The 25,722-nt window shown below is 37.1% G+C and overlaps 1 protein-coding gene across 1 annotated transcript in view; it reads right to left on the bottom strand.

Moving 5' to 3' along the window:
• Positions 1–25,722, bottom strand: part of dnajb12a (DnaJ heat shock protein family (Hsp40) member B12a) — a 64,390-nt gene that overhangs the window by 25,175 nt on the left and 13,493 nt on the right. Inside the window, exons 4-5 of the mRNA XM_039772649.1 lie at positions 20,680–20,859; positions 9,150–9,226 (exon numbers count right to left, since the gene is read on the bottom strand). Of these exons, the coding sequence (XP_039628583.1) occupies positions 9,150–9,226; positions 20,680–20,859 (257 nt within the window). The remainder of the gene's footprint in view (positions 1–9,149; positions 9,227–20,679; positions 20,860–25,722) is intronic.

Raw genomic sequence — 25,722 nt, 5'->3', positions numbered from 1 at the left:
CATACACTCTAAAATCTTGTGGAAAGCCTCCCAGAAGTATCAAAAGGAAATTTGTGCCCATTCAGAAAAAAACAGCATTTGTGAGGTCAGGTCCTCCTGATGTTGGACGAGAAGACTGGGCCTGGCATTTCAGTTTACTGCTAAGATGTTCAAAAGGGTTGAGTTTGGGGCTCTGGCTTGGATACTTGCATTCCTCCACACCAAACTCAAACCGAGCTCTTCAGGGATTAAAAAAGTATATATATTTATATAAAAAAATAAAATGGACCCTGTTTTGCGCACAAAGGCATAATCATGATGCAACAGAAAACAGCCTTCCCCAAATTGCTGCCACAAAGCTGTAAATGTACAATTCTCCAAAATGTCTTTGTATTCTGTAGCATTAATAGTACTCTTTAATGGAACCAAGTGACATAGCCCAAACCCTGAAAAACAGCCCCAGACTATTACACCTCCTCCACCTAACTTTACAGTAGGCACTATGCAGTCCACAAAGTAGCGTTCTCCTGGCATCTGTCAAACCCATAAGACTGCCAGATATCAAAGGATGATTCAACACTTCGGAGAACACGCTTCCACGGCTTCAGTGTCCAATAGCTGGCTGCATATATTACACCACTAAAACGGACTATTGACGTTTCCCATAGTGATCTTAGGCTTGTGTGAAGTTGTTTGGCAATTTAGAAGTCTGTTGTGAGTTGTGCAACAGAAGATAGGCGATTTTTATGTACTATGCACTTCAGCACTTTGGTGGCATCCATGCTATATGTATGTGTGGTCTGTCATTTTATGGGGGAGCTGTTGCTCCTCCTAGATGCTTCCATGTTACAGTAATAGTACTTAAAGCTGACCATGGCAGAACTGAAATTTCACATTCTGACTTGTGGAAAAGGTGACATAGTACAACAGTGGAATGGTTTATCAGTGACAGAGGATGACCAGTCACAGAAGCAAAGGCTGTTCCAAGGAAGCTGAAAAGTTAATTTACCCTCTTTGTGTGAAGTCTACCTTAGGATATGCATATTCTCTGCAATTGCCTCTGTAGTGTTTAATACACACATACTTCATTCAAGACTGCCTTTCCGGACACCCCATTCCTAACTACATCATTAATGATGATGCTTATATATCTGATTTAAAACAAATAATCCACAATATTTAAATGGTGTGTATGTAAATGAAATTGGTCAGAGGTATGCATGATTAAATTTAAAATTCCTCTAAATTTGTACCACAGTTTTCTTTTATTGACTTGGTGATGCAGCAGTTAGCACTGTGTATCATGGACCAAGCATCTAGAGTGCGGACCCCATGCCTTTCTATTCTTATGTGTCAAGTTTGCAGAGGACTGCCATTCCATCCATAGTTGGTTTCTGCCTTGCAATCTTTTATCCTGAAATGGATAGAGCAGGTCTGACATTATGTTATGTGAAATAAATGCCTATACAGTAATCCCTCGCTATATCGCGCTTTGACTTTCGCGGTTTTGCTCTATTGCGGATTTTATATGAAAGCATAACTAACTATATAAACGCGGATTTTTCGCTGCTTTGCGGGTTCTGCGGACAATGTGTCTTTTTACTTCCTGTACATGCTTCCTCAGTTGGTTTGCCCAGTTGATTTCATACAAGGGACGCTATTGGCGGATGACTGAGAAGCTAACCAATCAGAGCACGCAGTTAAGTTCCTGCTTGCTGAATGCAGTGTTAACCAGGAAGTCTCGTCTCGCTCATTCAGCATCAACGTGTTTCGCTGTGTAAAGAGTTGTGCTCTTTTGAGTTTATCTTTGTGCATAGTCAAGCCCTTCATTATGGCTCCAAAACGATCTGCTACTGCTTCAGGGGCCGTGCCAAAGCGCAAATGGAAGATGTTAACGATTGCCGAAAAGGTAAACGTTTTGGATTTGTTGAAGGCTACGATTCTTTTTATTTAAAAAGTAGGAAAGGAATATAAGATCTACGGCCGCAGTGTCCTTTTAACCAGGGTGCAAAACAAGTTGTAAGTGGATGTAATAAGGCAGTAGTCTGGATGGAATCTGCTTTAGGGATTTGGATTGAAGACTGCCAGAAGAAGAACAACGGCAGTGCTACAAAATCGCCTGAAGTGGCTCCTTTAAGGGCTGTAACGCTCTCCTTTGTTGTGCAGTAAAATAAAACTCATTGTTATCGGACAAGTCATCGTGTCATTGTTGGTGAGTAACCATAATTAATTTTCTACTTACAGTACTTAGTACATGTACGTACGTTTACTGTCACTGTACACACACATTTACTGTATACTATTTTTATTGCATTGTACGTATTTATTGCTGGTGGCATGTCTATCGTAATGGCTGTAACATGTGATATCGGAGACACTCAATATCTTTAAAATAATATTTAGGTTTTACTGTATATAAACAGTGTGTTTATATACATAATTTCAATGAATCTTACCTAATATCTAAGAGAAGACAAAGGGATTATGCTGTATAACTCTGCGGGGAATATTTATAAACAGTGTGGGAGAGTTTATAAGGGCTTAAAAATATAAAATAACCATAGAAACATATGGTTTCTACTTCGCGGATTTTCACCTATCGCGGGGGGGTCTGGAACGCAACCCCCGCGATCGAGGAGGGATTACTGTACATTACATTTTGCAGAGTAGTGACATGCCAGAGAGTCCAAATTATGTGAATTGCTTTTTATCCAATGAAAAATGAGAGATTACAGAGTAAAGGGTGATTTTATTTTTTCTTTGCTTGTTACTTAAATCATTTTTGACATCATGCGAGGTCAGTCACTTTGTGTGGAGCTATTGCTGGTCCTAGATGCTTCCATTTCACAGTAACTGAACTTACAGCTGGCCGTGGCAGATCTGGTAGAACAAAAATTTTACATTATCACTTGTGGCAAAGGTGACATTCTATGACACTGCCATGTTTAAAGTCACTGAGCTCTTCTGTGTGTTCCATTTACTGCCAATGTATATCAATGGAGTGTTGCATAGCTACAGTATGTGCTTGATTTTAAACACCTGTAGCTGCAGATAAACACCTGAACTCATCAATTTGGAGGGGTACACACAAACATTTGGTCATATAGTGTACAGTAACCCCTCGCTATATCGTGCTTCGACTTTCGCGGCTTTACTCTATCGCGGATTTTATATGAAAGCATAACTAAATATATAACGCGGATTTTTCGCTGCTTCGCGGGTTCTGCAGACAATGTGTCTTTTTACTTCCTGTACATGCTTCCTCAGTTGGTTTGCCCAGTTGATTTCATACAAGGGACGCTATTGGCGGATGACTGAGAAGCTAACCAATCAGAGCATGCAGTTAAGTTCTCCTGACTGAGAAGCTAACCAATCAGAACACGCAGTTAAGTTCCTGCCTGTTGAATGCAGTGTTAACCAGGAAGTCTTGTCTCGCTTATTCAGCATCAACATGTTTCTCTGTGTAAAGAGTTGTGCTGTTTTGTGTTTATCTTTGTGCATAGTCAAGCCCTTCATTATGGCTCCAAAACGATCTGCTACTGCTTCAGGGGCCGTGCCCAGCCGCAAACGGAAGATGTTAACGATTGCCAAAAAGGTAAACGTTTTGGATTTGTTGAAGGCTACGATTCTATTTATTTAAAAAGTAGGAAAGGAATATAAGATCTACGGTCGCAGTGTCCTTTTAACCAGGGTGCAAAACGAGTTGTAAGTGGATGTAATAAGGCAGTAGTCTGGATGGAATCTGCTTTAGGGATTTGCATTGAAGACTGCCAGAAGAAGAACAACGGCAGTGCTACACTTTTGCCTGAAGTGGCTACTTTGGAAGAATTGTAACGCTCTCCTTTGTTGTGCAGTAAAATTAAACTCATTGTTATCGGACAAGTCATCGTGTCATTGTTGGTAACCATAATTAATTTTCTACTTACAGTACTTAGTACATGTACGTACGTTTAGTGTCACTGTACACACATTTACTGTATACTATTTTTCTTGCGTTGTATGTATTTATTGCTCGTGGCCTTTCTATCGTAATGGCTGTAACATATGTGATATCGGAGACACTCAATATCTTTAAAATAATATTTAGGTTTTACTGTATATAAACTGTGTGTTTATATACATAATTTCAATGAATCTTACCTAATATCTAAGAGAATACAAAGGGATTATGCTGTATAACTCTGCAGGGAATATTTATAAACAGTGTGGGAGAGTTTACAAGGGCTTAAAATATATAAAAATAACCATACAAACATATGGTTTCTACTTCGCGGATTTTCACCTATCGCGGAGGGGTCTGGAACGCAACCCCCGCGATCGAGGAGGGATTACTGTAGTTCAACTGTACAAACGTTGTCTAAAATAACAAATGGAAACTGATTATTTTAATTTAATAATATGTCTACAAAAAATACTACAAATCATTTTAAACTTCTGAGGAAAGGAAAAAAATAATGTGTTTACTTGTCATGTATGTTTTTACAATACTTTAAATTAATGCAATTCATAAGATCACTATACCTAAACTAATTCTGTAACAAGTCCACTTAAATGACAAAAGACCTGCTTGGATTTTCTTTTTAATGATGACACAATGTGCTGTAAAAGCTAGGGATTTTTCCTAATCTAATACATTACTTAAGTAACATTCATTTAACAGAGGCAGTACTCTTTAGCTATTCAGTTATCACTATGATCAAAGAAAGCAAGGTTTATACTTGCCAATACCATATTTAGTTAAAAATAAATATGAACAGAATAGTTTTGGAGGAAAAGGAGAGGAGTAATGATTTTTTTTTTAACTGTAACAGTAACTGTATTTACTTCTAGACATTCATTCATGAGTTACCCTGAACCAGAGTAACCAACTTTTCTTCAGGTCTGTAGATCTCAGGAGGCTAAGATTGGAAGAACATTCCTCCCTTATGCTTATTTCACAAAATTCATTGTCCACACATGCTATTGAGACTATAGAATAATATACTTAAATTGGAAATTGCCCACTACGGATGTCTTCTTAAACCTGGCTCATGGTTAATGGCTCACACGGAGTATGAGAAACCTAAATAAATTGTTGCAGTCCACTTCAAATAATGCCATAAATTTCATAGGTCTCCATTACAATTCAGATGCATTTTGTTTCCTAGAATGATTTTCATTTTATGCAAACTAAAATAAAATGTGAAGCAGCTGTACATTTTGTGTCTGTTGATTCATCAGCAATAAGCAGAAATTGCAGCCTTGTCTTTAGAAATTGACTTAATGTTAAAAAACTTCTCAGTTTATGAAATGCATACTTTCTGACAATTTTAAGTGGTCCGCTTATGCAATTTACAAACAAATGTACTATAAATCTTTACTTGTCAATGTCTGAAGATAGTTTGCTATCCAAGAGAAGGTATGAACATTTTTCTAATTTAACTATATCAAACCACTGAAATCTCCAAAATGTATGCATATTGCATGGATTTGTCTTGATACCCTTAGCAAACAAGTCATATACCATGGCTTTTTGAATTACAAAATAATGAACATTATGCTTAATCAATCAATCATTATTTTATAAAGAACCATAGGCATCATCACAAGGCTCTTTACAAATTAAACATATTACAATACTGCATTAAATTTAGAAACGTTGAAATAAAACACATCAAATAAAGTTAGTAATGACATACAACAGGACGACAATGAATTTTCTTGCAATTTCTTACAATTTATTACAGCTGCCTTTAAAAACCTGACCGATTGCTATATACATCAGTGATTATGAGAACATCAACTGTACTAACTTCTTCCATTAATCTACTTTAGTTTACCCTTTTTAAGCTACAGATGTGAATAAGACAAAGAATAAGGAAATAAAAACTTTATTTGGGTAAGTGAGGGATGCACAAAAAAAAGCTAAAAAGGAGTTCAATCAGTATGTTTACCTGCACACATAACTGGGATAAGGTGTGTAACATAGGTAAGGCAGAAATCTAGTTTCTTAAAAATCCATTTGCATGCGCAAGTAATCTTCTGCAGTACTCCTTTTTCAAAATACTCCGACATCATTAAACTGTGCTAAAAACAGATGAACGTCAGTTATCACTGGCCACTGTGGTATCAAAAATAAGCATGAAGCACAGTTTTCTTTTGTTTTAATAAATATAGTACTTCATGTGCTGTGAAGTAAGTAACATCTATCCCCTTTCACATTTCCATCTTGAGCCCCCGATGATTTATGATATAGACAATGGCCTTTGTAATAGTTAAGCTGATATAGTGCAGTCTGGTTATGCAAACAGGTGGAGGAAAACTGACATTAATATTTTTCTGTTACAGGAGTGCACACAGCACGCTCTTTTCCAATCGACTCTTTGAATGAGCCTGGTAAATGACTGTTGCATTGATATGTGTGTTGCTTGCCTTACACCCAATGCTGCAAAGATAATAATGATGCAGATAGTTTTACTTCAGTAATGCAATTATTGCATTAGGTTACTCGCTACTTTGAAAAGTAATCAGACCACATAATGCATGTTACTTTTAACACATTACTTAACACATAGCTCCTGAGATTGTGCCAATGAGTTTATCACTGTACATTCAGTTCATCGACTAGTTATTTCTGAAATACTGAAACATTATTTCAACCAGGAGAATGAACAATGTTATCGTCCAAGTATTTACCTCAGGAAAGTGATCTTTGTGGGCAATTCTACCTGTGGTTGTTAAAAGTGAGTGTGATGCTAAGCATCTGAACACAGTGCAACGAACATACACAGACTACAAAATCCTTAAGTATAACCCAGTTACAGGGTTACATGGCCACATCAATGAATTATTCACAGATAAATCTACCTCTGTTAATCCTGTTTACCCAAAGAACAAAAACCCAATTTCTCTAACTGGAATAAGGGTTTACATGGCATTTTGGAAAAAACATATTTCTGTCAGTAACCAGGTTATTAAGACACAAATAACTGTACTGAATGTGTGGTTCTATTTTTTTTTTGTTGCTGTATTACAGAATACTGACACCTTGTGACAACATTGTGAAACTGTAGATGCTATTCGACACTAACAAGAGTTGGAGCCAGCAATGCAGCAAGTGTATTAATAAACTCAGAGACAGAATATCTCATAGAGTTGAAGTACACACAGTCTAAAGGTATGGCCGCAAATGGGAAATGGTATACCACTGACAAAGGATGACCAGTCCCAGAAGCAAAGGATGTTCCCAGGAAGCTGAAATGTTAATTTTCCCTCATTGTGCTCACGTTTGGCATGTGATATACTTATTTTTTTGTAATTGCTTCTGTGGTGTTTAATATTTATGCATCATTTATTTTGTTGCTTATATATCTGATATAAAACTAGTAATCTACTATATTTAAATGGTGTTTATGTAGATTAGATGTATGCATGATAAGCCTTAAAATGCCCCCTGAATTTATATGACAATTTTCTTTCCATTGGCATGGTGGTGTACCTGTTAGCACTGTGCCTCATGGACCAAGTATCTCGAGTGCAGACCCCAGGTTTTTCTGCTCTAATGTGTAGAGGTTGTAGAGGACTTTCATCCCATCCAGAGTTGGATCCGGCCTTGACAACATTTATCCTGAACTGGATAGAGCAGGTGTAACAATACTAAGCAATATTAAATAAATTCCTATTACATTACATTTTGCAAAGCAGTCACATGCCAGAAAGTGTAAAATATGTGAATTGGTTTTTGTTCAGTGGAACAGTTCAGTGGTCATTTTAACTTTTTACTCTCATAAGCTTTCCAGGGTCTTCTACAGGCAAGCATCCCCAAAGCAATATACTGTTATCACCATGTTTCACAGTGAGGATAGTATGTTTTTTATATTATACAATATATGGTTAATGCAAAGGTGACATTTACTCTAATGGCAAACAGCTAAAGTTTAGTTTTATCAGACCATGTCATCATCTTCCAGCCGACTTCAGAGTCAAACATTCCATTCATCTGGTTTCTTTTTTTTTTAAATGGTGGCATTTCCTTTGCTACTCCCCAATAAAGCTGCACTGGGGAAGGCCTCACTCACTAGTTGAAGGATCACTCAGTTTTTGTGGACAGCCTACTGTAGGCACATTTTCAGTTTTTCCATACTCTTTATAATTCTTAATGACTGATTAAATCACATTTCAAGGGACGTTCATTGACTTGGATATTTTTTTGCATCAATCTGCGGACATGTGCTTTAAAATCAACTTTTCACAGAGTTATACTACTACTTATAAAACAAAACAATTGATCACATTAAAGGGGGTAAATTTTGTGTTTTGTATTTGTAATAAATTTAGCCCACTTTGTAAAGATCTGTCTTCACTCTCATATTAAAATATTGAAGTCTTTATGCTGATTAGTGTCCAAAAAACCACAATAGAACAATTTAAATCCACTGTGTTTCTCTGGTATAGAACAAAAAAATGTGAAACTTCCAAGGGAGTGAATACTTTTTATAGCCACTGTGCAAAATTATTGTTAAAATGTGTCTTTCACTTTATGGAAGTTATGGTGCATACTTAGATTCTAAAAGTAGTTCAATACAGTGAAAATGTGTTCAGTCTTCTAACACACCACAAACACTCTCAAACCAACTTTACTACAGTTAGGGCCACACGCTCAAAGCCTCCCTCAGCAGCACTGGCTAAAAGGTAGTAAATATCCCTTAAAAGGGCATCAGTCCATCATTGAGCCCACTTACACTCAACAAACACAAAATTTGGAATGTAAAAAGCAGAAAATTGTGTTTTAAAATTGTCCAAGATGTTGATTTCTGTTTAGTTTTTAAAATGTTTTACATTTATCATCTAGTATTTTCAATATGTATCCAAACAACCAAGAATAGAATAACCACCAATGCTACTGTTTAGCAGCGCATTACTTAAACTAGGCTTTGGATATGATTTATCGAAAGGTAAAAAAAACAGCAAGTTAAGCTATCATATCAGCGCCAAAGAATCCAATAAAAAAGGATATTGTTAATAATTTTCATTAGCAATAAACCATACAAAGGTGGTAATTTCCCATTGACTGAATTTTTTTTTTTTTAAACACAAAATGTAGCATAATTTTCAAAAAAAATAAAATAAAAATGAATATTAGAAATCCATACATAAACCTGTTTTGGTCAGAATAAAACCGGTTCACTTACATCCCCTTGCTGCTCTCTCCTCTCTGGCCTCTGGTAAGTGTATCGCATTCGACCATTACTGTACACATGAACGTTGCCTTTGAAAGAAAAAATGAAAACATTCTGTCAATCTTAAAACGGAGGCTTTATTCATTTATCCTTACTTTGAAAACTATTCATTTTAATCAATTATACTTCATTATATAAATGTCTGGATTTAAAACTATTTTAGCTAACATTTATTCATGAAAAACATCTTAAATAAGCGAGACAAATGGACCATTTCTTGTTTATATTTTGGTAACACTTAAAGATTGCCACACACAAAAGTTCAAATACAGCATAAAAATTGTGTAGCAAAATCACAGCTGTTTGTTTCATAGTTGCTTTCTTGCCTAAGTATGGCTCAATGACAGAGGGAATTTAAATGGTACAAGATTTATTGTTCTCTTGGAATTGTCTTATGAGGCAGAACAACAGAACTTAGCAGGTCAGAGAATCAAATACTATATTTCATTAAAAGCTTCCAAGTAAAACATTGGTTAGAGAGAAAATGGTGGCCTCTAGGAACATAGCCTAGGATACCGAGTTTGCTGGTCACCTGGCAGACTTTTTTTCCCCAAAGGGTTATCAATATGAGCATTAAAGTTCATAATCTATCCATATCTCTAAACACAAGATGAGATAATGAGAGTAATTAGAATTCCAGAAGGTGACTTCCATGAGTTTAAGTGTGGGAACCACTTCACCTTTGGTGTTAAGATAGATAAAAAGTACATATACTAGACAATTACACCAAAAATGGAATCCTCCTCCAGCCCAACAATTCTAAACTGGATTAAACAGGTTTGATAATGGATAGATGTAATAAGTTTTGTAAATGTATTCTTAAACAGGAAGGCACATTGTTAATTTTAAAGGGGTTGACACTCTTTGAAAGGAGATAAAGGCTTTATTTAATACACCAGAGCTGAAATCTGTGATGACAAAATCTTTAAAGCATAACTTGCAATAAAGTCAGTGGTCTGATGCTAAGTCTGAACAGGTTATGAATTTTTGATGACAAGTAATTGTCTAAAATGATAGGTTTCTTACCTTTATTTCATTATTGTAGACAATGACAAATAAACATATTAATAAGATAAAGTTGTAAGCTTGGTTAATGTGTAATTAAGAAACATTTCTTAAGAAGGAATATCACTCCACTGACTGCTAGTATTTGAACTAAAGTAAACCAGAAAGGAAATCTCTCTATTATAATAAAAAATAAAAAATAAAAAAACTTGCAACAAGACGAGACTTTTTCCTGGGGATGAGACGTAATCTTTTGAAGAGAGACATTGAGACAGAGACACTTTCACTTCCCGCGAGACGGAGAAGTCATACTTACAACCATCAGATGCAAGTCTCGTGATACACATGCAGAGCAGGTTAGAGATAATGGAAGTAGGAAAATTCAAAAGTCTCCAAAAAAGAGAGTAAAGATCGCATTAACGCAAACAATTAGAAAATATTACTCGGGGAAAATAACAGAACAGTGAAAAGAAATTGAATATTCAGGTGCTGTACAGGCTTTTACACGTTCGATCCTCCACACGAAATGCAGATCACGCGGCACGCAGCAAGCCAACAGCTACTTGAGCAAATAGGAGGTGAAAAAAAATTTGTTTGCCATTGTATCACCGTTTAAGGAGTTTGGAGAGGCGGCCGCTGGCCGTAGTTAAAATAAATATAAACAGATCAAGACTGTTTACTAATTTTCCACATCAGTCTTCAAGGAGCTAAATGCTGAAAGAGCAACCAAGAAACTATTAAGTTCATGTCTACCAATTAAGACAGATACTTTCAAAGTATCTATATATATATAATTCATTAAGGCAAAACAACCATGGAAAGCACGCCGGAAGGGGTGTGGATTCACTAAGCCGCCGACAAGTGAGACACCTATGGCGCACGCAGGAAGGAGCCCAGCCCACCAACTCCAAGACCATTGAATACGACGACAACTCACAGAGCCACGCCCACCAACTCGGATGCGACGACACAGAAAAACCGGCGTTATTTACATTCGTCTGTCATAGAGGTCACATGCAGCTCTGACCCACGTTGACTGTTCATCGAGGCATGTTTCTCGCGGAGGTGAATTGCCATATGCAGAGTGTAAAATGGTTTGCGAGAGGTATCCCATGGGATCCTTAAAACATTTCTTTACAACGGAGGTTAAAACACAATGAAGTGAGCAGTCTTTAAAAAAAACGAGTTTTCGGTTACGACGCAAGACCGCGTGCACCATAGCAAGCTGTTTTACACGCTACATACAGCAATTCGCTTCCGCGACAAACATGCGTCTTCTTAGATGCTCCTGCACTTTGTACAGACCCGCCCCCCCACCTCGCTACCACTGTGGTCAGGTTTCTTGGTGGATTATATATAGAAAGGCAGCCAAAACCGCACAGAGCAATGAAAAGTCTACGTAAGTCACAGATACATCTGGACTGTGCAAAGACGACAACGACTCGAGTGAGGAGTTGGAGGTGGGCACATGAGCAGGCAGTGCATACTGGACGAGAAATTAGCATGACGGAGGGAGCGGAGTGGACATCCTTCTCCTCTCCTTCCGTTCCACTCTCCGTGCCTGAGCGCCACACGGACGATTGTGTGTTGATTCATTCCGTGCATTGTTAAAATGTTGCTTTTCTTGCAGATTTATTACATTACTGATTTTTCAAATGTGAATTTTCTCCCTGTGCTTAAAAATCATTAAAAAACCGGCCTCATTATGCGGCGTATGGTACGCCGCGGGTTGGCTAGTACGCTATAAATTGCTTCATCCAAACTACTGAGCTGTCTTGTATGGTCTGTATTGGAAAGCTGAAGTTGTGTTCTGCTTTCAAAAAACATCCATGATGACTGTTTCAAGTTGGCCTATTGTACTGCTTACACATTTCAGTCAAATGAAAATGTATTTCCAAACTAGATTACCTGGACAAGATTGAGGTTATACAAAAGTAACACACCCTTTGCTTTTTTCTAATGTTTAATAGTTTGGGGTCAGATTTTCTATCACATTTAATAATATTTGCTTTTAAAATGTGAATAATGCATTTTGTAAACACTCATTCCCACTCTGGCAAAATGTGATTTCACCTTACCTAACTTGCAGAACACAAAAAATAGTAGTGTGTTTAAATTACTGATATTAAAAACTTAATTGCAGCTTATAGTTTGAAATCAAATACAAAAGCAAAAAAATCACCCACACAATGTGTCCTTTGAAATGGATTGCCTTTTAACATGGTTATATCTAGTGTTACCAAGAGTTTTCGGTGATTCAAGCATTATCAGACAGTACTTGTTCATGTTAAAAACAACACAGAAGAACATGAACCTGTCATTGAAATACAAGCAGATCACTCAAACCAGACAATCACAAACAGATGCCGCCCACATTTAACCTGTAACTTAAAAATGGCTGATGGGAATTTTGCTCAGTAAAAGTGATATTAGATTTCCATCTACACACAAGGCAGACATTGGAGATGAAACTTAAAACCAAGTATAAATATAAATTTGGATATTACCCAGATAAAAAATATTGTGGGAACGGGTATAAAGGACGCCGCTGCATTTCTTCCATGTATGTTGTTCACCACAGCTTTTTTGCTACCAACTGGAGGAAACGCTTATTTATCTAATCAGATATTACACATAAGCTGATTTATCTAATCAGATTACCCATGCAGTATTTTATTTTTTGTCTTTCTGCTTTCAACTAGTTGTTTAATGTGTTTTAAGTGGGGTGACTATGCACTTGCCAACTATCACCTTTCATTGTTTACATAAAAATCACCATAAAAATTAAGTTTATCAGTGTAATGTTAACGAACAGCACCATTTAGCTCAAGTCTAAATCTTCGTGTTGAACTTGTCACTAATAATAAACATGCGAAGCACTAATAAATTATCTCTAATGGAAGATAGAAGAAACATTTGCAGAAAGACTATCTTAACATAAACCTGAAACAGTAACAATGTATTGTCTCAGTTATTAGGCAAGAATCTTTTTTTGTCAATTAATCTGTTTTGGGGATGCGAGACAGTGATTCTTAAAGATATAAGTTGGATGGAATGCTTATAATTTCTGAAGTACATTTATGACAGGAATTTATTTATTTAAGATTTATTGTAAATATCCAAATCATCCAGCATGAGAGTACTGAAATTGTTCCAATGAAGGATACAGTGGCTTGTAAAAGTATTCGGCCTCCTTGAACTTTTCCACATTTTGTCACATTACAGCCACAAACATGAATCAATTTCATTGGAATTCCACGTGAAAAACCAATACAAAGTGGTGTACACGTGAGCAGTGGAACGAAAATCATACATGATTCCAAACATTTTTTACAAATAAATAACTGAAAAGTGGGGTGTGCGTAATTATTCAGCCCCCTGAGTCAATACTTTGTAGAACCACCTTTTGCTGCAATTACAGCTGCCAGTCTTTTAGGGTATGTTTCTACCAGCTTTGCACATCTAGAGACTGAAATCCTTGCCCATTCTTCTTTGCAAAACAGCTCTAGCTCAGTCAGATTAGATGGACAGTGTTTGTGAACAGCAGTTTTCAGATCTTGCCACAGATTCTCGATTGGATTTAGATCTGGACTTTGACTGGGCCATTCAAACACATGGATATGTTTTGTTTTAAACCATTCCATTGTTGCCCTTGCTTTGTGTTTAGGGTCGTTGTCCTGCTGGAAGGTGAACCTCCGCCCCAGTCTCAAGTCTTTTGCAGATTCCAAGAGATTTTCTTCCAAGATTGCCCTGTATTTGGCTCCATCCATCTTCTTATCAACTCTGACCAGCTTCCCTGTCCCTGCTGAAGAGAAGCACCCCCAGATCATGATGCTGCCACCACCATATTTGACAGTGGGGATGGTGTGTTCAGAGTGATGTGCAGTGTTAGTTTTCCGCCACACATAGCGTTTTGCATTTTGGCCAAAAATTTCCATTTTGGTCTCATCTGACCAGAGCACCTTCTTCCACATGTTTGCTGTGGCCCCCACATGGCTTGTGGCAAACTGAAAACGGGACTTCTTATGGTTTTCTGTTAACAATGACTTTCTTCTTGCCACTCTTCCATAAAGGCCAACTTTGTGCAGTGCACGACTAATAGTTGTCCTATGGACAGATTCCCCCACCTGAGCTGTAGATCTCTGCAGCTCGTCCAGAGTCACCATGGGCCTCTTGGCTGCATTTCTGATCAGCGCTCTCCTTGTTCGGTCTGTGAGTTTAGGTGGACGGCCGTGTCTTGGTAGGTTTACAGTTGTGCCATACTCCTTCCATTTCTGAATGATCGCTTGAACAGTGCTCCGTGGGATGTTCAAGGCTTTGGAAATCTTTTTGTAGCCTAAGCCTGCTTTAAATTTCTCAATAACTTTATCCCTGACCTGTCTGGTGTGTTCTTTGGACTTCATGGTGTTGTTGCTCCCAATATTCTCTTAGACAACCTCTGAGGCCGTCACAGAGCAGCTGTATTTGTACTGACATTAGATTACACACAGGAGCACTCTATTTAGTCATTAGCACTCATCAGGCAATGTCTATGGGCAACTGACTGCACTCAGACCAAAGGGGGCTGAATAATTACACACACCCCACTTTGCAGTTATTTATTTGTAAAAAATGTTTGGAATCATGTATGATTTTCGTTCCACTTCTCAAGTGTACACCACTTTGTTTTGGTCTTTCACGTGGAATTCCAATGAAATTTATTCATGTTTGTGGCTGTAATGTGACAAAATGTGGAAAAGTTCAAGGGGGCCGAATACTTTTGCAAGCCACTGTATATTAATTAATGACAACTCTACTGGGAAACAGGCAATAACAAGGACCTTTACCATGTACTCCCTTTTCAATAATTTGTTTCATGTGGTATTTAAAGGTGTGAGAGATATATATATATATATATATATATATTATACTTATTCCATGCAACATAAATATTGTTTAGGTTATCACATAGTCCCACAAAGCTGTTAAAAAGTTGTTGAATAACAATATGGGATTTTATTTTAAGCAGCCTGTCACTTTGGAAATAGCACTGGATTCAGGAAGTATTCAGACCCCTTGACTTTCATCACCCTTTAGTGCTGCTAAATTAAAAACAGATACACTTGCCATTTTTGCCCGTCAATCTACAAATAATAATCCATAATGAAAAAGTGAAAATGTTTTCAAAAAGGTTTGCAAATACTGATATCTCCCATTCACAAAAGTATTCCGACCCTTTGCTATGACACTCTCAATTGTGGTCAGGTGCTTTAGTTATCGCGGACATGTACCAAGAATTTCATCAGCGTCCACCTGTGGCAAATGAATAGACTGGACACAAGATACACACCTGTGTATATAAGGTTCCCAAATTACAATGCACGTCAAAGTCCAAGGAACTCTGTTGGCCGCAGCAATAAAACTGTGGTGAAACATAGATCAGGGCATGTGAACAAAACCATTTCTAAAGCTTCAAGTGTTCAGGGCTGCCTCAATAATTGTAAAATGGATGAGATTTCAAACAATCCTAAAGTTGGCCATCCAGCCAAATTGGGTAAGCAGGGAAGAAATGCCTCAGCCAGAGAGGTGACCGAGGACTTAATGGGACAATGGTAACAGAGCTCCAGAAGTCCTCTGCTGAGATGGGAAAACCTATTTAAAATAATCAGGCATTTATGGATGAGTGGCTAATTAGAGTTTGGAGTTTGCCAAATGGCTTTTGGAAGTCCCACAGCCGGTAAGAATTACCACTGTGTTTTTAAATATTTCATCAGTGTGGATATAACTCTCCTGTCCTTCCTTGACTATTCCCGTTTTGCTGTCCTTCCAAATACCATGTTGTTGTAACTCTGAAACTATGCTCTGAAAACGCAATTGATATTTTTCTTTGGTATTTTACTAGAAAGACCCATTATTCTGTCATACATTGGTACCCAAGTGTGAATCGCTGTCTCCCTCCACCAGCTTGACTTTAATTGTATTTGCATGTCTTTTTTACTTCAAAAGATCCTCTACTACAGCTGTTATCAACATTACTGAACATTGTTTCCCAGATGTGAATTGCCATCCATCTTCAGTACACTGCTGTAAAATAATCAACGGAAAATCATCACACAATCAAACATTGTTTAATTATGTGTGATGAAGAAAAACAGCAAATCTGAAAATTGTGGGTGCTTCAGTTATTTCAGTTAGGTAAAACATAACTATAAACTCACTTGAAATGGCATTGCAATGGTTTTCACACACTGTGTGAAACAACGTACACAGCGAGCATGAATTCTACGTGAAGAAGGGAGAGAACCTGTGAATTGGGACACTGTGGACCAAGCAATCGAGCCGTGAGTAAAGAGAGCCATAGTGGATGAAGGCTCACTCTCAAAAGTTTTTGCACACTCCAAACTGGCAATGAATGCATATAAGAATAAGAATAAATGGAAGTCTTTATTTGTGAAAATGGAGGGACCGAGGCAATGTTTTAGTTACTTGGTGAGAAATAAGCTGTATTTAAGGATAATTAGTATACAGCTATATCGAAATGCTACTGTAGATGCGCAGACACAAAGATAAGTTTGCATACTCATATAGGTCTGTCATTTCTGTGGAAAAAAGTGCAAGTGACATGCATTCACTCAAAGATCGCGCCATCCACAAAATGCCATCTTGAATGCTCTCCATTCCCCAAGTAAAACACATGCAGGATGTGTACTTTGTTTACTGACAGCTTTACTGGTAAATCAGACACAGTTGGCACACTTTGGACAGAACTGCATCAAGGGTTACAAGCAAGGGCAGGCATAGTCGCTAATGACCAGTTTTTGAAATGCTGATGTTCTTTTATGCAGTGTAAGTCAAACAAACCCAAAAAGTCTGGAATGAAATTTTCCTGCTTATGTAAATATATATATACTAGATAATATTGCCTGTATGGAGAAAAATAACACCTTCTGCAGACAATATGTTCACATTTCTTTCTAAATGCAGGAAGCAGGCATTTCCAATTCTGTACTTCGGAGTATCAACAATGAACATGTGCTTACTGACACTTGTTGTTTTCACTTACGAACAGTTCCTCACTTCCAAAGGAGACCCTGCTGCTCTTCAACATAGTTAACATATGTGTAATTGAGATATTACCCTGCTACAACTCGAGAAGGATGAAGAAGCCAACGCAATAGGGAGTACCAAAGGTTGTTTTATTCAACTTCAAGCACTTACTTTGCATCGCAAATAAGCTGCTTGCCCAAAACACAGTGTCTGCTCCACACTGAATTATAAACAAAATGAGACTGGAGCTGCTAGCTTACTATGAAAGAACATAAAAGATGGTCAGGTTAACAGTGACAAAGTGCTGAGGCTGTGCAAAACAGAAAAAAAACAAAACAAAAGTGAATCCAGCATAACCCTCTTTGGTGCATGAGCTGCTCAGACTGCAAAAATGAGAGAAGACTGGTGAAGTGAACAGTATTATATTCTCCCTTGAGGAATTAATACATTGTACCAAATAATAAAATATATACTCAGTCCATCATGCTGCCTACATATATATTTACCAACATAACCTGTGAAATAGGTAATTCTGTCATTTAGTAAACTATTTACTACACATAGAAAAATACTATTTTGACTTAACGTAACATTTTGAATAAATACAGATGCAGTTTTAATACTGAACTGTTGAAAGCAGCTCATGACACAGTATCCCTTGGATTTTTCTCGATCCAAGAAATAGTGAAAAACTGGAGTATTTACGCACAATAAATAAAATAGAGAATTATGTAAAGTGTGACCATGAAAATTTTATATTTCACGTATTACTTTTATGTGCCAAGCTAAATGAAATGTGTTGTTTTACTTTTCACTAATTACAAAAACAGCTTTCTGCTCCATGAAATGAATACTTCAAAGAAAGTTAAATAAAAACAAAATGCAAGTAAAGGTATTGTAAAATGTGAAAATAAAGAAGACCATGAAATGCAAGTGTAAATAAATACATGCATCAATTGTTGCTTATTTAATTAACTTTGCTAGTAATATGTTTTCAAATGCAACAAGAAATACTGCTTGAATTTAAAACAGTCACTGTTACTTTTCACTTTCACAAAACTGCGACCTTACAAAGCTGTTATAGATCACTTCACATCTCTTCATAACAGTCACACTGATCTCTTGGTCTTGGACTTTAAACACACATTTCAAAGAAAAGCAGAGGACGGTAATCTCCTTCTTAAGACTGGGATCACATATTTCTCCAGGTCGTAATAACCAACTAGCTTATTAATCTCTTCCTTCATTTTCTCTAATGGCAGCTTTTTCTCATCTACTCTCAACTTTTCACCTTTGATTTGCCCTGGCTTTGTTTCCTCTTTCCCCTTTTACACACGTGGACAAAATTGTTGGTACCCTTCAGTCAATGAAAGAAAAACTCAAAATGGTCACAGAAATAACTTTAATCTGACAAAAGTAATAATAAATAAAAATTCTAATAAATTTAACCAATGAAAGTCAGACATTGATTTTCAACCATGCTTCAACAGAATTATTTAAAAAAATAAACTCATGAAACAGGCCTGGACAAAAATGATGGTACCCCTAGAAAAGACTGAAAATAATGTGACCAAAGGGACATGTTAATCCAAGGGGTGTCCACTAATTAGCATCACAGGTGTCTACAATCTTGTAATCAGTCAGTGGACCTATATATAGGGCTCCAGGTAGTCACTGTGTTGTTTGGTGACATGGTGTGTACCACACTCAACATGGACCAGAGGAAGCGAAGGAAAGAGTTCTCAGGAGATTAGAAAGAAAATTATAGACAAGCATGTCAAAGGTAAAGGCTATAAGACCATCTCGAAGCAGGTTGATGTTCCTGTGACTACAGTTGCACATATTATTCAGAAATTTAAGATCCATGGGACTGTAGCCAACCTCCCTGGACGTGGCAGCAGGAGGAAAATTGATGACAAATCAAAGAGACGGATAATACGAATGGTAACAAAAGAGCCCAGAAAAACTTCTAAAGAGATCCAAGGTGAACTTCAAGTTCAAGGAACATCAGTGTCAGATCGCACCATCCGTCGTTGTTTGAGCCAAAGTGGACTTCATGGGAGACGACCAAGGAGGACACCATTGTTGAAAACAAATCATAAAAAAGCCAGACTGGAATTTGCCAAACTACATGTGGACAAGCCACAAAGATTCTGGGAGAATGTCCTATGGACAGATGAGACAAAAATTGAACTTTTTGCCAAGGCACATGAGCTCTATGTTCACAGACGGAAAAATGAAGCATATCAAGAAAAGAACATGGTTTCTTCTGTGAAACATGGAGGAGGCTCTGTTATGTTCTGGGGCTGCTTTGCTGCATCTGGCACAGGGTGTCTTGAATCTGTGCAGGGTACAATGAAATCTCAAGACTATCAAGGGATTCTAGAGAGAAATGTGCTGGCCAGTGTCAGAAAGCTTGGTCTCAGTCGCAGGTCATGGGTCTTGCAACAGGACAATGACCCAAAACACACAGCTAAAAACACCCAAGAATGGCTAAGAGGAAAACATTGGACTATTCTAAAGTGGCCTTCTATGAGCCCTGACCTCAATCTTATTGAGCATCTTTGGAAAGAGCTGAAACATGCCGTCTGGAAAAGGCACCCTTCAAACCTGAGACAACTGGAGCAGTTTGCTCATGAGGAGTGGGCCAAAATACCTGCTGAGAAGTGCAGAAGTCTCATTGACAGTTACAGGAATTGTTTGATTGCAGTGATTGCCTCAAAAGGTTGTGCAACAAAATATTAAGTTAGGGGTACCATCATTTTAGTCCAGGCCTGTTTCATGAGTTTATTTTTTTAAATAATTCTGTTGAAGCATGGTTGAAAATCAATGTCTGACTTTCATTGGTTAAATTTCATAGAATTTTTATTTATTATTACTTTTGTCAGATTAAAGTTATTTCTGTGACCATTTTTAGTTTTTCTTTCATTGACTGAAGGGTACCAACAATTTTGTCCACGTGTGTATGTTACATGTTTTTTCCTTCTGAGTTGTATGATGAAGGACATACAGCCAAAAATTGTGTCTTTAACCTTATTTCTATTTTAGGATCAAAATAACCTTTAAGTTTTTTTCCTTTGCAGATACACGCCTACGCAGCCTTACATTAACTCCTTACAATCAAATACATATGGTGCATGCAATCTGCCAAGAAGTGTGGGAAAGTGGTTAATATTGAATTAAAAACCACAAGGTTGCGGATTCAACCTCAGGCCACTGCAACTGTAAGAAAAATACATCAACACCCTTTGCTTCAACTATATAATGTGTAGATAACAAGAATATACCCTTGTCTTATAAAGTGCCTTGGGTAAAAAGGCCTTACAAATATAACTTTTTTTAAATCAAACTAGAATTTTTATTCCTCTCTTTCAGATGTGTGAAGGGTTTTATTACTTGTGCAAAGCCTTCTATTTCAAAACATGCCATCAATAAAAGAAAATTGACATACTTGATGGAAAGCCACCTCCAAAAAACATGTTGAAAAGATCTTCGGGTGAGATCTCGGCTTCAAAGCCTCTGTGAAAGTCTGTATGTGAATGTCCATGCCTGTGACCTTTTTCTTCACCAAACTGGTCATATTGTTTTCGTTTTTCTGAATTACTCAGCACAGCGTAAGCATTACCAATAGCTATAAAGGAAAAAAAAAAACAGCATTAGTCTGATTTAAAAATGTGAGCATTTTTTATTATCTTCAAAAATGTCTAATTACTCAGGTCTACAAAAAGGTGCCAAGGTTTTTTGAACGGACTTAGGGTATTTTGAGGGTGCTGAATTCAAAAATCCCATTACTTTTGCTGAATTGGTTCTAGTTTTTGAGATAATGGACATCTATGAAAATAACGCATTCCCCCACTGCGACTTGTGTGTGTGTGATAACAAATGCAATAGCTTTTGGTCTGTCTTTTGACTCTTTAACAGTGTCTTAGGTAATGCAATATCCCATATAATTATGTTGTATTTCAATTTGTAGGCCTACAATGCTATAGAAGCAAATTTTTGAAGCCTGCATGCCAACAGCCAACTGTGAATTTGCAGAGGAAAGAAGTTGGCTACAGTATAAGTTTTTCAACCCAGTCTTGGTTCATACCCAAAAAGTTCTGTCTTAATAAGTATATAAATACATGTAAAAATTATGACTTCATCAAGAAGAGTCTGCATCAACAATCCTGATGTATTCTGCTACATCTGTGGAGAGCACATGATTGAAAAACAAAGAAGAAATATCACAGACTTTGTGCATCGAGTATACTTGGCTTATTTTGGACTACAGCTTGGAGACCAGGAAAAGTATTGGGCTCCACATATGGTTTGTAAAACATGTGTGGAGCACCTATGACAGTGGACAAAAGGTGAAAGAAAAAGTTTAAACTTTGGTGTGCCAATGGTATGGAGAGAACTGAAAAACCACCATGACAATTGTTATTTTTGTGTTGTAAAGATTAAAGGCTTTAATAATTACAATAAAGCTTGGTGGGATTATCTTGCTTTGGAATCAGCAAGACGACCTATTCCACATGGCAATGATGTTCTCATACCAGCGTTTACCAGACTACCAAATCAGACACTGTCAGACTCTGAAGAGAGGCAGGGATTGGAGTATATAGCAGGTAGTAGCAGTGGAAGTGAATTTGAGGGAAGCTCGTCGACGCCTCAACCATTAAGCCAAAAAGAACTCAATGACCTGATTCAAGACTTATATCTGTCCAAGCAAGCATCTGAACTTTTAGCGTCCAGACTTAATGAACGAAATCTTACAAAGACAGAAGTTAAAATTACAGCCTATTGGACAAGAGAAGAGAGGCTTCTCCCATATTTCAACCAAGAGGAAGAACTTGTATACTGCAATGATATCCCAGGAATTGTACTTCAAATGGGACTAACAGAATATCGACCAGAAGACTGACAGCTTTTTATAGACAGCTCCATTAGAAGCTTGAAATGTGTTCTCTTGCACAATGGTAACCGTTATGTGTCTCTTCCCATTGCTCACTCAACAAAACTTAAAAGAAGAATATGAAAATGTAAAAATCGTATTACAGAAAATCCATTATCATGAACATCAGTGGTTGATTTGTGTTGATCTGAAGATGGTGAACTTCTTGCTAGGACAGCAATCTGGATACACAAAATACCCATGCTTCATGTGCCTCTGGGATAACAGGGAAAAAGCAAGATCATTGGACAAAAGTGTTATGGCCTACAAGGGAAGAAATGATTGTTGGTGCTGCGAATAGCATCAACAAGCCGCTGGTGGACAAGAACAAAATCATTCTCCCACCGCTTCATATTAAGCTAGGATTGATGAAGCAATTTGTTATGGCTTTGGACAAAACGGGTATTTGCTTCAAGTACATTTGTAGATCATTCCCTGGACTGAGCATGGAAAAACTAAAAGCTGGAATCTTTGATGGTCCTCAGATTCGTAAACTCATGAACAATTCCAATTTTACCAAATGCATGAATGGCACTGAGGCTTCGGCCTGGAAGAGTTTTGTCTCTGTTGTGAAGAACTACTTGGGTAATCACAGAGCAGACAACTATGAAGAAATGGCGCAAGATATACTCGCTAACTTCAGAAATTTGGGAGTTAATATCAGCATAAAGATGCACTCTCTCTATAGCCATTTAAACAAATTTTCAGATAACCTTGGAGACTTCTGCAAGGAACAAGGTAAGAGGTTCCACCAGGATATGAAGGTGATGGAGGAGAGATATCAAGGCAGATGGGACATACATGATGGCAGACTACTGTTGGAGTCTCCAACGGGATTGTCCTGATGACACACATAAAAGGAAATAGCATAAACAGCGTTTTTTGAAGCATTGACATTAATAATAATTAATAACTAATTAATATTGTAGTAATTAATCAAATCACAAATAACTTTTTTTTCCTGTCACTGTTAGATATTTTTAATTTCTTTTTTGTATGATGTTAGACTGTTTACGTACTAGTTGTAACTAAAATAAAAATATTCTTGCAATTCTGAATGTTTTTCAAACGTGTTGTGTTAATTAATTAACTACTAAATATCTCAGAAACTAGAGCCAATCTGGCAAAACCAAAGTCATATTCTTAATCAGCGCCATAAACTTAATATAAAACCGTTCAGACATTGTTGGTACCAAAATCACTGTATACCAGTGTTATCAATATAAAAACTGTCTAGTATCCTACATTTTAAATTATGTTGTACCAAGTAATTTATAAAGAATATTTTCAAATTACCTTAATCCTAATTAGGGTCACAGGAGGATACCCTATCTTGGCAACATCAGGCAAGTCACTCATTTACACCTTCACATGTATACTCACTCCAATTGCCAATTAAGAGCATGTAATTAATCTCAATTAATCAAATTCAGGTTTTTTTTTTTTGTTTAATTCCTGACTAGAGTAAAGTTGATTTGATGTTAAATGCTTCCTGCAAACATACATTTTTGTTTTGAAATGACAATAAGCAGCATCACCAGTTATTTGAATTAAAATATGAATTTCTCATCCTACAGAATGTACATTTTATTGTTGATTATTTACTTTGTTATAAGCAAAGCCAATACATTGCTGAACTGTTCAGTGGGGTTCCAGCTGTATTCCTTATCTTTTTCTTTGGATTTGTGGATTGTGGTTCTCACTGTGAGGCTTTCATCATCTTAACTGAATAGGCAGGTTTGGAGTACTGTTGGATTGGTATTAACATTTTGAGTTTATCATAAATAATAGCTTTTGGACCTTAGTACTAGCTTCCCTTTGAATTTTCTAGTGCAGGAATTCTTAATAGTTTTATTACGAGGACTCAAATAAGAAAGTCAGTAATATACTAGGACCTAAGAAAAGGATTATTATCAGAACGACAGCAGAGACATAAAGCGACAATTAACATATAATAAAAAACGTAAATGTTTTGGTTTCAAGCATATGTCTTGCACAAGTATTACTAAAAGAAAAATGTGGGAAACAAACATTGTTAAAACAACACTCTATCCATTCAAACCCGCCAGAGCAGGGTCGCAGGGCAGCTGGTGCTTAACCCAAAAAGCATAGGGCGCAAAGCATAAACAACACCATATCAGAGTGCCAGTCCAACACAGGGTGAAGACACACAGACACATGCTAGGTAGGGCCAGTTTAGAATTGCCAATTCAACTAACCTGTGTGTCTTTGAACTGTGGGTGGACATTGGAGCACCTGGAGAAAGCACATGTACACCCAATAAGAACAAGACTTGAGCCTTAAACAACTACTTTCAAAACAAAGAATAGATTCCTATTCTAGATAGTATATCACTGCCACAGGAAATTCTTAGTGTATGATTTAGTAAAGCTGAAAGAAATGTTTGGGGGTGCAGTACAAGGATATGAGGATTTTTTAACAGATAGTATTGCTGACCGGTATACCGGTTCATACCAAAAACCGTTTTTTATTTTTGTTATGATATGAATTTTTCTTATACTGCAACACAAGTTTAAAATAACCTAAACAACGTTCGGAACGTGGCGTAGCGGGAAACTGTTTAAGGGGGGACCTTTTTCACTGCTGCACTGCTAAACACGCATACAACTGAGTACATGTGCTAGTGGAGATATTGAACAGTGAAAATGGACAGAGAACATTCTGAAACTGAAGCTGTAGCATACGATAAATCTGAACATGATGACACGGATGTGGACCATTATGTTCAAATGTGTGAATACTGTTTCTATGCTACTGGATAATACTGCAAGCCAAGTTGCACTTGTTTGTTTTTTTTTTTATTTTCAATACTGTGTAATGTACCTGGGTACTGTGTAATAGTGTGACATTTCTACTTTAACCTCGACGCTTATGATGAGAATAAAGACAACATGTTGACTTTATGCTCGACATTTCTACTTCATTCTTGTCGTTTATGTTGAGTTTAAAGTCAACAAGTTGACTTTATTCTTGTAATTTGTCATTAATGTAGAACATTGTAAAGTAAACTACATCTTAAAATGAATATTTAATTTAATAGATTTTCTCAAACCCCGTCATAAGTTATGTAGCACATTAAATGCTTTGTGTCGAGTGTTCCCCGAACCAGTTTTTTAATCGCTATGTGCTTCTTAAACTGAGAAGGCGCAGGCAGCAATCACCACACAGAATCCATTAATTTCATGGTATTTCAGCTCTCTGAACATTTACAATGCTAAGATAAATACTTTATATCATTTTCATGATGAAATGCATTAAATCATGTATTAATCATGTGGGGGCATGGAGGTTGCACTGCTGCCTCGCAGCAAGGGGGGCCCGGGTTTTCCCTGCCATGAATTTGCATGTTTTTCTGGTGGGTTACTCGGCATGTTTCAGTTTCTTTCAAAGTCATGTAGGATGTGGGGTTTTGTTATGCTATATTGACCCTGCTAGTGTATTTATTGCTCGTATTCACTCTACGATGAGCTGGTTCACACACAATGATTGCTAGGATGGGTGCAACCTTGAATGGATGGCATGTCATTAAACATGTGC

This window comes from Polypterus senegalus, chromosome 1 (genome assembly GCF_016835505.1).
Source record: "Polypterus senegalus isolate Bchr_013 chromosome 1, ASM1683550v1, whole genome shotgun sequence".
Taxonomy (NCBI): Eukaryota; Metazoa; Chordata; class Cladistia; order Polypteriformes; family Polypteridae; genus Polypterus; species Polypterus senegalus.
The sequence above is the reverse complement of the archived record's forward strand: the minus strand, read 5'-3'. Positions and strand labels throughout refer to the sequence as shown.